Source organism: Pinus tabuliformis, chromosome X, assembly GCF_031772625.1.
Source record: "Pinus tabuliformis cultivar Carrire ecotype Pingquan chromosome X, CPIR1, whole genome shotgun sequence".
In the NCBI taxonomy this organism is placed as follows: domain Eukaryota; kingdom Viridiplantae; phylum Streptophyta; class Pinopsida; order Pinales; family Pinaceae; genus Pinus; species Pinus tabuliformis.
This window is the reverse complement of record NC_142308.1, coordinates 723,932,190-723,946,037: the sequence shown is the minus strand read 5'-3', so window position 1 is coordinate 723,946,037 and position 13,848 is coordinate 723,932,190. Positions and strand designations below refer to the sequence as shown.

Here is a 13,848-nt window from a genome sequence, read left to right as displayed (position 1 = left end):
CAGGCTCCAAATATCACTGCATATCTCCCACATAGTAGCACCTATGCATAAAATGAAGGAGATTTTTTTTATTTGGTATGTGATGGACAAAAACCTCTTTCACTTTTTTAAAAATCATGTACAATCTTATTTTGTAGTAAACTTGTCCCTGTGTGCAAGCAACTGACCTCAAAACATGCATAACCAAGAACCAATCATTCATTTCGATCATATCTTATGATCCAGAAACTGGTTACAGGAGTGTGATATACCGTTGGAAAGATTTTTCCAAGCTTCTTCTGATGAACCCATTTGTGACATGTTTTGTGCTGAATATCATGTGTGTTATCACTAAAATTTTGTTGCCAAAATTGCTCAGACTAGCTTAAGGATAAAGTGTTTCCGCAGCGCATATATCCTTTTAGCAGTTTCGCAGCGCAACATGTTTAGGCGATTTCGTAGCGCATAATACATAATTTTGCACTGGCTGCGCTACGAAATTGGGGATTCGCTGATCTGAGACATCTTCCCTGGCGGGCTCGATCTTAGCTTCTTCTTCTTGATGTTTTTGTTGATTTTGTGATGGTTGCTTCAGCTCTTGCCCCTGTTGTAAAGATATACTCTCTTCTTCATGATATACTATCTCCCGAGGCACAGTTAACATTGTGCAGCTATTTCCAGGCTACTGCTAGGAAGAGATCAAAAAGACACATGGCAGAGATAGGTGAGTTTGTGACAAATAGAAATGAAGGTGTTTTAATGGATGCATTAACTGCCATCAGGTCTTTCTCCGCTTGTGACAGATCTTGTTATTGCAACAGCGGATTTTTAGAGAGATCTAGATAACTGGAACATCTGTCCGATAAAAGGAGGGGTTAATGAAAGGATTTGTTTCACTTATACATAATCCTGTGGATTCAGGGCAAACGGCTTGCTTGATTCCTGTAAGCTCGATAAGGTCCGTTGGACAGGTGTCACAACACAGCATTTAACAACACCATTTGTCGAGAAGGTGTATGAACACATTAAAGAGACTTTAATGCGAATATGCAATCATTGTTTGTCGCTGGCCCGAGTATAAGACTGCAATATCTGAAGATAAAGAAGGATGGCGCAATTCCTACGAAAGATACTGTCAATTCAGGGTTTCTTGATCTGAACACTCCAAACAGTCTTTGTTTGGCACTAATTTTTCAAATGATCTTCATGACCAAATGTCGATGACAGAGAGCAAAACTTGCTGCCGCAGAGACAAGGAGGCAAATGGCAGAGCTCGAAATAGACAAATTTCCTCAGTTAAGGTGGACTGTATTAGTTTGATGTTTTCTTCTACAAACGTTGTAACCGTGCTGGTTACATGCTCTAGCTATTGGCTTAGAGAATGAGGATTGTCATATAATTTCTGGTGCTCACTTAAAAGCCACGATTCCAGAAAATAGCATTAGCAGAAGATGTAAACGATGTTCCGCTTCATCCTTCTTCGACACCCACTTGTCTCCTTTCTATAGAATAGAACAGCTTAGCTTGGCCATTATTTCTTTTTCAGAAGACAATCTAGCTCCAAGTATGGTGGTAGAGAAGGTTTGATAGATACTGCTGTGAAGACCTTACGAATGAGGTTTTGGTTGATGGTTGGTTTCACACAGGTGACATTGGGAAGCTTGAGATCCATCAGGTGTTTTGTCACCTTACCAATTTAACCAAAGAGTCCCAGGCCTTGATGATATCTCATTAAAGATAACTCATTGTGGAGTTTGTTACGCCGATGTTGTATGGACCCGGAATGAACATGGTGATTCAAAGTATCCATTGGTGCCAGGGCATGAAATTGTTGGAATTGTGAAAGAAGTTGGCATCAATGTAGTCCATTTTAAGGTTGGCGATCATGTTGGAGTGGGTACATATGTCAACTCCTGTAAGCGGTGTGAATATTGTAATGAAAGAATGGAAGTCAATTGTGCAAAAGGGTCAATTTTCACCTTTAATGGTATCGATGTAGATGGCACAGTGACGAAAGGAAGATATTCTAGTCACATTGTTGTTCACCAAAGGTACTGCTTTAAGATACCAGACAATCTACCACTGGCTTCAGCTGCACCTTTGCTCTGTGCAGGAATTACTGTTTGCAGCCCTATGATTCGTCATCACATGAATCATGCAGGCAAGTCTCTTGGAGTAATTGCTAGGAGGTATTGGTCATATAGCAGTAAAATTTGGAAAGGCTTTTGGATTGAATGTAACAATTTTGAGCACATCTGCATCAAAGAAGGATGAAGCATTGAGCATTCTTGGAGTAGATTAATTTTTATTGTCATCTGATAAACAGCAGACAGAGGCCATTAATTTGGAGCGCCTAAGAATTGACATTGAAGATTTGAAATTGGAAGCTGTGGAATCTTTGAAGGACTTTTACTATGCTGCAGTAGGGTAACATCCAATATTCCACCATCAGACTCAGAGATCAGTATGCTCGAAGGTAGCAGTTGAAAATTATGGTATCATGGCTTATATTTCGCAATCCATCAAAAGGGTATCTTACAAAAGGTTTTATAAATAGCTATTCGTGTGTAGATATGTCTCATGAATTTAGGGCCTTGATAACCGCAGAAGACCAATCTCTTACATTATTGCAACAAGGTGAAATTGTTTGGAGCAAATTCAAGACACAACACTCATTCCAATACTGAAGTTATCTCAGCTCTCAGGTTCCTCAAAAATAGTTCAGATAACTGATTATGCCCCTAGTGGTATTGAACTGACAAGATCTTGATGCTGATTGCTTTCATTTCCAGATCATATATATCTCTTATCAAATAAGAGAAGTAGATGAGGACCAAGGACCATTAAAAATACAGTAGAATTTATTATGCATATTACAAGACTGTGTTTTTGAAATTACACAGCAGTTTCGTAGCGCGCTACGAAACTGTTGTAGGTGGTGATTTTAAACGCAGAGCTGCATACGAAAAGTTTTGGTTGGCACACCTGTCTACCAAGGAAGCCTCCAGTATATCAGGAGCATGGTGTTACCCTATTCTCTTGGGTTATTAAAGAATTAAAGTATCCACTGCTGTATAATCGGTGATGGGGGACCAGAACCGAAAATTTAGGGATATTTTCAGCCAATACAGAACAGATCAAAGCCTTCGGTATTCAAAGCCAGCATGGGACATTAATTGCCCATCTTATGCCATCTCATGCCATCTCAGCTGAACGAAGAGAAAGCCAGGTGTCAAAGCTGCAAGGAGGAATCTTCAACGAAGGAGATAGAATTAGAGTTATAATTAAATTAGAACTTTTTAGAACTTCAGTTAGTGCTGATGGTATTTAATAGGTTAGTTCAATAGCGGATAGGGGTAATTAATGGCAATCATCGAGCTCCCCTCATGCTGGAGGTGGAAGCTCTAAGCAGTTAGAAGTATGTGTCTATATAGAGGAGAATGATCTATGTAATAGGGGTTGGATATTTTATGAAAACAGAGTGCTATTTTGGCTTGTGTAAAGAACAGTTTGCAGTAATATAAGATATATGCCTTTCTTCTCAGGATTCATACAGCATTTCCATGTTCAAGATGTATTGTTTTACTTTTTCCTTCATGTCTTTTTTCAGTTGCTTAGAGGAGTAATCACTCAGAATTCACATATGTTACTCTGACTTCCTGTACTCTTCTATGAACTGTGGTTTTATAAGAGTTATATTTTGAACATTTAAATGTCACATGCCCTGACTTCTATGTAGAGTAAATATCATTGTTTACTATAGCATGTTTGACTCCATAAGCCCAATGGATGTATTTGTATATTTGTCCAGCCAGCAAGTTCATTAAATCTATTGTACAAGAGTTAGCCCTCTTATCAACATTCAAAATCAATAACTTTTTCTTGAGAGAGCCCTCTCAGGCTAGGGAGGCTAATCCTTAGTCAAAAGCTTGGTCTGAAACAGTTACACAGAGTCTACCTAATCAGCAGCCCTTCAGTGCTTGATTTTGAGATAACATTTTAGTGCGTCTGCCGGGAGTCTGAAGATTATTCTTTCCCGAAATTATGAAGCTGAACTTCTGAAGGTAGCAGGAGCTCAGAGAAGGTTTTTGAGGCTGCAAATCTACCTTGGCGACTCCATTGTTGAAGAATTCGAAATTCATACATTCATGGTGATTCCACTGGAGTCATGAAGGACCCAGAAGCTACCATTCTTAGTTCAAGGTATGCATGCATAGATTTTTCAGGAATTCATGGTTTCCCAAATCATTTTCCCAAGGATGCATATTTTCTAAGGAATGGTCCAAAATTCAACGGTGAAGATTTGAGTTTAACCGTGAAGCATATATCAGGTTTTTGTGAATTTGCACAGCTTCTTAGAGTTAAACATGAGGATGTTTGCATTATGTTATTCTATGATTCACTTCAAGGGAAATGCAAACAGTGGGTTGAAAGCTTTCCTGTCAAATCCATTAAGTCATTTCAAGACTTTTGGCTTATGTTTTTGGAGGAATGGATAGATAAGTCAGAGGAGGTGGCAAACTCTCCCTCAGTTGAAGGTTTCAAACAATGCAATAATGATCATAGTAAAGAAGAAACAAATGAATCTTTTTCTTTGTCCTTGTCCTCGTATCTAAAGTCATTTGACTGTAAAGCAGAGGATAAGATGAGATTTTTGGATGAAGTTGCTGAGGACATTGAGAAAGAAATTGAAGGTTTAGAAGGTCAGATTCAGGCATACAGTTTTCATAATCATGATCATTATTTTCAGAAGTTATCTATGGCAGAACGCAAGGAGACAATGCTAGTTCCTCTCTCTTTCACGATTGAGGAACTGAACACTGTTGTTGAAGATCAGTTTGCACAACCAGAAAGTTACAAGAAAAATCAAGCTGATCATGTATTCTGGGATCCTATAGCTGATTACATGGAAGAGTTTTACACTCCAGTGTTTCATTTTTCCTATAAAGATCAGAGACAATTCCAGTGGCAGCGGTCATCACTCTATCATATTGGCTCTGAACTCCGATGCAGTCAAAGAAGTCAAATATCAGATAAAACAGAGGATTGGCTACATTGGAAATTTCACATTGATTGAGCTGAAGGAAGTTGAATTGTTAGAGTAGGTAGGTAGGTAAATGCAAATAAGCTCAAGGTCAACTGAGCATTTTTTTTTTTTTCAGTTGATGTAGTTTTCTTTTTCCTACAACGATCATCTAGCTAAAGTCCGAGGTGAAGGCCCAAGGAACTTAAAGAAGATATTTGTCAAATAAATTTTATAAGGCACTAGAACTGCAGGTTCTTAGTGTACCACAAGGGCACACTATCCCAAGTGGAGCCACTGTTATCACTGAAATTTTGTTGCCAAAATTGCTCAGACTAGCTTAAGGATAAAGTGTTTCCGCAGTGCATATATCCTTTTAGCAGTTTCGCAGCGCAACATGTTTAGGCGATTTCGTAGCGCATAATACATAATTTTTCACTGGCTGCGCTACGAAATTGGGGATTCGCTGATCTGAGACATCTTCGCTGGCGGGCTCGATATTAGCTTCTTCTTCTTGATGTTTTTGTTGATTTTGTGATGGTTGCTTCAGCTCTTGCCCCTGTTGTACAGATATACTCTCTTCTTCATGATATACTATCTCCCGAGGCACGGTTAACATTGTGCAGCTATTTCCAGGCTGCTGCTAGGAAGAGATCAAAAAGACACATGGCAGAGATAGGTGAGTTTGTGACAAATAGCAATGAAGGTGTTTTAATGGATGCATTAACTGCCATCAGGTCTTTCTCCGCTTGTGACAGATCTTGTTATTGCAACAGCGGATTTTTAGAGAGATCTAGATAACTAGAACATCTGTTCGGTAAAAGGAGGGGTTAATGAGAGGATTTGTTTCACTTATACATAATCCTGAGGATTCAGGGCAAACGGCTTGCTTGATTCCTGTAAGATCGATAAGGTCCGTTGGACAGGTGTCACAACACAGCATTTAACAACACCATTTGTCGAGAAGGTGTATGAACACATTAAAGAGACTTTAATGTGAATATGCAATCATTGTTTGCCGTTGGCCCGAGTATAAGACTGCAATATCTGAAAGATAAAGAAGGATGGCGCAATTCCTACGAAAGATACTGTCAATTCAGGGTTTCTTGATCTGAACACTCCAAACAATCTTTGTTTGGCACTAATTTTTCAAATGATCTTCATGACCAAATGTCGATGACAGAGAGCAAAAGTTGCTGCCGCAGAGACAAGGAGGCAAATGGCAGAGCTCGAAATAGACAAATTTCCTCAGTTAAGGTGGACTGTATTAGTTTGATGTTTTCTTCTACAAACGTTGTAACCGTGCTGGTTACATGCTCTAGCTATTGGCTTAGAGAATGAGGATTGTCATATAATTTCTGGTGCTCACTTAAAAGCCACGATTCCAGAAAATAGCATTAGCAGAAGATGTAAACGCTGTTCCGCTTCATCCTTCTTCGACACCCACTTGTCTCCTTTCTATAGAATAGAACAGCTTAGCTTGGCCATTATTTCTTTTTCAGAAGAGAATCCAGCTCCAAGTATGGTGGTAGAGAAGGTTTGATAGATACTGCTGTGAAGACCTTACGAATGAGGTTTTGGTTGATGGTTGGTTTCACACAGGTGACATTGGGAAGCTCGAGATCCATCAGGTGTTTTGTTACCTTACCCATTTAACCGAAGAGTCCCAAGCCTTGATGATATCTCATTAAAGATAACTCATTGTGGAGTTTGTTACGCCGATGTTGTATGGACCCGGAATGAACATGGTGATTCAAAGTATCCATTGGTGCCAGGGCATGAAATTGTTGGAATTGTGAAAGAAGTTGGCATCAATGTAGTCCATTTTAAGGTTGGCGATCATGTTGGAGTGGGTACATATGTCAACTCCTGTAAGCGGTGTGAATATTGTAATGAAAGAATGGAAGTCAATTGTGCAAAAGGGTCTATTTTCACCTTTAATGGTATCGATGTAGATGGCACAGTGACGAAAGGAAGATATTCTAGTCACATTGTTGTTCACCAAAGGTACTGCTTTAAGATACCAGACAATCTACCACTGGCTTCAGCTGCACCTTTGCTCTATGCAGGAATTACTGTTTGCAGCCCTATGATTCGTCATCACATGAATCATGCAGGCAAGTCTCTTGGAGTAATTGCTAGGAGGTATTGGTCATATAGCAGTAAAATTTGGAAAGGCTTTTGGATTGAATGTAACAATTTTGAGCACATCTGCATCAAAGAAGGATGAAGCATTGAGCATTCTTGGAGTAGATTAATTTTTATTGTCATCTGATAAATAGCAGACAGAGGCCATTAATTTGGAGCGCCCAAGAATAGACATTGAAGATTTGAAATTGGAAGCTGTGGAATCTTTGAAGGACTTTTACTATGCTGCAGTAGGGTAACATCCAATATTCCACCATCAGACTCAGAGATCAGTATGCTCGAAGGTAGCAGTTGCAAATTATGGTATCATGGCTTATATTTCGCAATCCATCAAAAGGGTATCTTACAAAAGGTTTTATAAATAGCTATTTGTGTGTAGATATGTCTCATGAATTTAGGGCCTTGATAACCGCAGAAGACCAATCTCTTACATTATTGCAACAAGGTGAAATTGTTTGGAGCAAATTCAAGACACAACACTCATTCCAATACTGAAGTTATCTCAGCTCTCAGGTTCCTCAAAAATAGTTCAGATAACTGATTATGCCCCTAGTGGTATTGAACTGACAAGATCTTGATGCTGATTGCTTTCATTTCCAGATCATATATATCTCTTATCAAATAAGAGAAGTAGATGAGGACCAGGGACCATTAAAAATACAGTAGAATTTATTATGCATATTACAAGACTGTGTTTTTGAAATTACACAGCAGTTTCGTAGTGCGCTACGAAACTGTTGTAGGTGGTGATTTTAAACGCAGAGCTTCATACGAAAAGTTTTGGTTGGCACACCTGTCTACCAAGGAAGCCTCCAGTATATCAGGAGCATGGTGTTACCCTATTCTCTTGGGTTATTAAAGAATTAAAGTATCCACTGCTGTATACTCGGTGATGGGGGACCAGAACCGAAAATTTAGGGATATTTTCAACCAATACAGAACAGATCAAAGCCTTCGGTATTCAAAGCCAACATGGGACATTAATTTCCCATCTTATGCCATCTCATGCCATCTCAGCTGAACGAAGAGAAAGCCAGGTGTCAAAGCTGCAAGGAGGAATCTTCAACGAAGGAGATAGAATTAGAGTTATAATTAAATTAGAACTTTTTAGAACTTCAGTTAGTGCTGATGGTATTTAATAGGTTAGTTCAATAGCGGATAGGGGTAATTAATGGCAATCATCGAGCTCCCCTCATGCTGGAGGTGGAAGCTCTAAGCAGTTAGAAGTATGTGTCTATATAGAGGAGAATGATCTATGTAATAGGGGTTGGATATTTTATGAAAACAGAGCGCCATTTTGGCTTGTGTAAAGAACAGTTTGCAGTAATATAAGATATATGCCTTTCTTCTCAGGATTCATACAGCATTTCCATGTTCAAGATGTATTGTTTTACTTTTTCCTTCATGTCTTTTTTCAGTTGCTTAGAGGAGTAATCACTCAGAATTCACATATGTTGCTCTGACTTCCTGTACTCTTCTATGAACTGTGGTTTTATAAGAGTTATATTTTGAACATTTAAATGTCACATGCCCTGACTTCTCTGTAGAGTAAATATCATTGTTTACTGTAGCATGTTTGACTCCATAAGCCCAATGGATGTATTTGTATATTTGTCCAGCCAGCAAGTTCATTAAATCTATTGTACAAGAGTTAGCCCTCTTATCAACATTCAAAATCAATAACTTTTTCTTGAGAGAGCCCTCTCAGGCTAGGGAGGCTAATCCTTAGTCAAAAGCTTGGTCTGAAACAGTTACACGGAGTCTACTTGATCAGCAGCCCTTCAGTGCTTGATTTTGAGATAACATTTTAGTGCGTCTGCCGGGAGTCTGAAGATTATTCTTTCCCGAAATTATGAAGCTGAACTTCTGAAGGTAGCAGGAGCTCAGAGAAGGTTTTTGAGGCTGCAAATCTACCTTGGTGACTCCATTGTTGAAGAATTCGAAATTCATACATTCATGGTGATTCCACTGGAGTCATGAAGGACCCAGAAGCTACCATTCTTAGTTCAAGGTATGCATGCATAGATTTTTCAGGAATTCATGGTTTCCCAAATCATTTTCCCAAGGATGCATATTTTCTAAGGAATGGTCCAAAATTCAACGGTGAAGATTTGAGTTTAACCGTGAAGCATATATCAGATTTTTGTGAATTTGCACAGCTTCTTAGAGTTAAACATGAGGATGTTTGCATTATGTTATTCTATGATTCACTTCAAGGGAAATGCAAACAGTGGGTTGAAAGCTTTCCTGTCAAATCCATTAAGTCATTTCAAGACTTTTGGCTTATGTTTTTGGAGGAATGGATAGATAGGTCAGAGGAGGTGGTAAACTCTCCCTCAGTTGAAGGTTTCAAACAATGGAATAATGATCATAGTAAAGAAGAAACAAATGAATCTTTTTCTTTGTCCTTGTCCTCGTATCTAAAGTCATTTGACTGTAAAGCAGAGGATAAGATGAGATTTTTGGATGAAGTTGCTGAGGACATTGAGAAAGAAATTGAAGGTTTAGAAGGTCAGATTCAGGCATACAGTTTTCATAATCATGATCATTGTTTTCAGAAGTTATCTATGGCAGAACGCAAGGAGACAATGTTGGTTCCTTTCTCTTTCACGATTGAGGAACTGAACACTGTTGTTGAAGATCAGTTTGCACAACCAGAAAGTTACAAGAAAAATCAAGCTGATCATGTATTCTGGGATCCTATAGCTGATTACATGGAAGAGTTTTACACTCCAGTGTTTCAGTTTTCCTATAAAGATCAGAGACAATTCCAGTGGCAGCGGTCATCACTCTATCATATTGGCTCTGAACTCCGATGCAGTCAAAGAAGTCAAATATCAGATAAAACAGAGGATTGGCTACATTGGAAATTTCACATTGATTGAGCTGAAGGAAGTTGAATTGTTAGAGTAGGTAGGTAGGTAAATGCAAATAAGCTCAAGGTCAACTAAGCATTTTTTTTTTTTTTCAGTTGATGTAGTTTTCTTTTTCCTACAATGATCATCCAGCTAAAGTCCGAGGTGAAGGCCCAAGGAACTTAAAGAAGATATTTGTCAAATAAATTTTATAAGGCACTGGAACTGCAGGTTCTTAGTGTACCACAAGAGCACACTATCCCAAGTGGAGCCACTGTTATCACTGAAATTTTGTTGCCAAAATTGCTCAGACTAGCTTAAGGATAAAGTGTTTCCGCAGCGCATATATCCTTTTAGCAGTTTCGCAGCGCAACATGTTTAGGTGATTTCGTAGCGCATAATACATAATTTTGCACTAGCTGCGCTACGAAATTGGGGATTCGCTAATCTGAGACATCTTCGCTGGCGGGCTCGATCTTAGCTTCTTCTTCTTGATGTTTTTGTTGATTTTGTGATGGTTGCTTCAGCTCTTGCCCCTGTTGTAAAGATATACTCTCTTCTTCATGATATACTATCTCCCGAGGCACGGTTAACATTGTGCAGCTATTTCCAGGCTACTGCTAGGAAGAGATCAAAAAGACACATGGCAGAGACAGGTGAGTTTGTGACAAATAGCAATGAAGGTGTTTTAATGGATGCATTAACTGCCATCAGGTCTTTCTCCGCTTGTGACAGATCTTGTTATTGCAACAACGGATTTTTAGAGAGATCTAGATAACTGGAACATCTGTTCGGTAAAAGGAGGGGTTAATGAAAGGAGTTGTTTCACTTACACATAATCCTGTGGATTCAGGGCAAACGGCTTGCTTGATTCCTGTAAGCTCGATAAGGTCCGTTGGACAGGTGTCACAACACAGCATTTAACAACACCATTTGTCGAGAAGGTGTATGAACACATTAAAGAGACTTTAATGCGAATATGCAATCATTGTTTGCCGCTGGCCCGAGTATAAGACTGCAATATCTGAAAGATAAAGAAGGATGGCGCAATTCCTACGAAAGATACTGTCAATTCAGGGTTTCTTGATCTGAACACTCCAAACAATCTTTGTTTGGCACTAATTTTTCAAATGATCTTCATGACCAAATGTCGATGACAAAGAGCAAAAGTTGCTGCCGTAGAGACAAGGAGGCAAATGGCAGAGCTCGAAATAGACAAATTTCCTCAGTTAAGGTGGACTGTATTAGTTTGATGTTTTCTTCTACAAACGTTGTAACCGTGCTGGTTACATGCTCTAGCTATTGGCTTAGAGAATGAGGATTGTCATATAATTTCTGGTGCTCACTTAAAAGCCACGATTCCAGAAAATAGCATTAGCAGAAGATGTAAACGATGTTCCGCTTCATCCTTCTTCGACACCCACTTGTCTCCTTTCTATAGAATAGAATAGCTTAGCTTGGCCATTATTTCTTTTTCAGAAGACAATCCAGCTCCAAGTATGGTGGTAGAGAAGGTTTGATAGATACTGCTGTGAAGACCTTACGAATGAGGTTTTGGTTGATGGTTGGTTTCACACAGGTGACATTGGGAAGCTCGAGATCCATCAGGTGTTTTGTCACCTTACCAATTTAACCGAAGAGTCCCAGGCCTTGATGATATCTCATTAAAGATAACTCATTGTGGAGTTTGTTACGCCGATGTTGTATGGACCCGGAATGAACATGGTGATTCAAAGTATCCATTGGTGCCAGGGCATGAAATTGTTGGAATTGTGAAAGAAGTTGGCATCAATGTAGTCCATTTTAAGGTTGGCGATCATGTTGGAGTGGGTACATATGTCAACTCCTGTAAGCGGTGTGAATATTGTAATGAAAGAATGGAAGTCAATTGTGCAAAAGGGTCTATTTTCACCTTTAATGGTATCGATGTAGATGGCACAGTGACGAAAGGAAGATATTCTAGTCACATTGTTGTTCACCAAAGGTACTGCTTTAAGATACCAGACAATCTACCACTGGCTTCAGCTGCACCTTTGCTCTGTGCAGGAATTACTGTTTGCAGCCCTATGATTCGTCATCACATGAATCATGCAGGCAAGTCTCTTGGAGTAATTGCTAGGAGGTATTGGTCATATAGCAGTAAAATTTGGAAAGGCTTTTGGATTGAATGTAACAATTTTGAGCACATCTACATCAAAGAAGGATGAAGCATTGAGCATTCTTGGAGTAGATTAATTTTTATTGTCATCTGATAAACAGCAGACAGAGGCCATTAATTTGGAGCGCCTAAGAATAGACATTGAAGATTTGAAATTGGAAGCTGTGGAATCTTTGAAGGACTTTTACTATGCTGCAGTAGGGTAACATCCAATATTCCACCATCAGACTCAGAGATCAGTATGCTCGAAGGTAGCAGTTGCAAATTATGGTATCATGGCTTATATTTCGCAATCCATCAAAAGGGTATCTTACAAAAGGTTTTATAAATAGCTATTTGTGTGTAGATATGTCTCATGAATTTAGGGCCTTGATAATCGCAGAAGACCAATCTCTTACATTATTGCAACAAGGTGAAATTGTTTGGAGCAAATTCAAGACACAACACTCATTCCAATACTGAAGTTATCTCAGCTCTCAGGTTCCTAAAAAATAGTTCAGATAACTGATTATGCCCCTAGTGGTATTGAGCTGACAAGATCTTGATGCTGATTGCTTTCATTTCCAGATCATATATATCTCTTATCAAATAAGAGAAGTAGATGAGGACCAGGGACCATTAAAAATACAGTAGAATTTATTATGCATATTACAAGACTGTGTTTTTGAATTACACAGCAGTTTCGTAGCGCGCTACGAAACTGCTGTAGGTGGTGATTTTAAACGCAGAGCTGCATACAAAAAGTTTTGGTTGGCACACCTGTCTACCAAGGAAGCCTCCAGTATATCAGGAGCATGGTGTTACCCTATTCTCTTGGGTTATTAAAGAATTAAAGTATCCACTACTGTATACTCAGTGATGGGGGACCAGAACCGAAAATTTAGGGATATTTTCAGCCAATACAGAACAGATCAAAGCCTTCGGTATTCAAAGCCACCATGGGACATTAATTTCCCATCTTATGCCATCTCATGCCATCTCAGCTGAACGAAGAGAAAGCCAGGTGTCAAAGCTGCAAGGAGGAATCTTCAACGAAGGAGATAGAATTAGAGTTATAATTAAATTAGAACTTTTTAGAACTTCAGTCAGTGCTGATGGTATTTAATAGGTTAGTTCAATAGAGGATAGGGGTAATTAATGGCAATCATCGAGCTCCCCTCATGCTGGAGGTGGAAGCTCTAAGAAGTTTGAAGTATGTGTCTATATAGAGGAGAATGATCTATGTAATAGGGGTTGGATATTTTATGAAAACAGAGTGCTATTTTGGCTTGTGTAAAGAACAGTTTGCAGTAATATAAGATATATGCCTTTCTTCTCAGGATTCATACAGCATTTCCATGTTCAAGATGTATTGTTTTACTTTGTCCTTCATGTCTTTTTTCAGTTGCTTAGAGGAGTAATCACTCAGAATTCACATATGTTGCTATGACTTCCTGTACTCTTCTATGAACTGTGGTTTTATAAGAGTTATATTTTGAACATTTAAATGTCACATGCCCTGACTTCTATGTAGAGTAAATGTCATTGTTTACTGTAGCATGTTTGACTCCATAAGCCCAATGGATGTATTTGTATATTTGTCCAGCCAGCAAGTTCATTAAATCTATTGTACAAGAGTTAGCCCTCTTATCAACATTCAAAATCAATAAATTTTTCTTGAGAGAGCCCTCTCAGGCTAGGGAGGC

General features: G+C 38.9%; 1 protein-coding gene and 1 pseudogene across 1 annotated transcript; both read left to right on the top strand.

Moving 5' to 3' along the window:
• Positions 1 to 561: 561 nt before the first annotated feature.
• LOC149141992 (uncharacterized) lies at positions 562 to 7,389 on the top strand. The gene is made up of 12 exons (XM_089451375.1): positions 562 to 761; positions 901 to 991; positions 1,207 to 1,280; positions 1,526 to 1,625; positions 1,717 to 2,154; positions 2,306 to 2,401; positions 5,573 to 5,739; positions 5,879 to 5,969; positions 6,186 to 6,259; positions 6,505 to 6,604; positions 6,696 to 7,133; positions 7,288 to 7,389. The coding sequence occupies exons 1-12, from the start codon at positions 562 to 564 to the stop codon at positions 7,387 to 7,389; spliced, it is 1,971 nt and encodes a 656-aa protein (XP_089307501.1).
• A 4,202-nt stretch (positions 7,390 to 11,591) lies between these two features.
• On the top strand, positions 11,592 to 12,369 carry LOC149141991 (putative cinnamyl alcohol dehydrogenase 1 pseudogene; annotated as a pseudogene).
• Positions 12,370 to 13,848: the final 1,479 nt, after the last annotated feature.

Coding starts and splice junctions, on each gene's coding strand:
- LOC149141992 (XM_089451375.1), top strand. CDS start 562: ATGGTTGCTTCAGCTCTTGCCCCTGTTGTAAAGATATACTCTCTTCTT. Junction 1,281..1,525: donor GACAAATTTCCTCAGTTAAG/GTGGACTGTATT, acceptor TTTCTTTTTCAG/AAGACAATCTAGCTCCAAGT. Junction 6,605..6,695: donor TGATGGTTGGTTTCACACAG/GTGACATTGGGA, acceptor ATCTCATTAAAG/ATAACTCATTGTGGAGTTTG.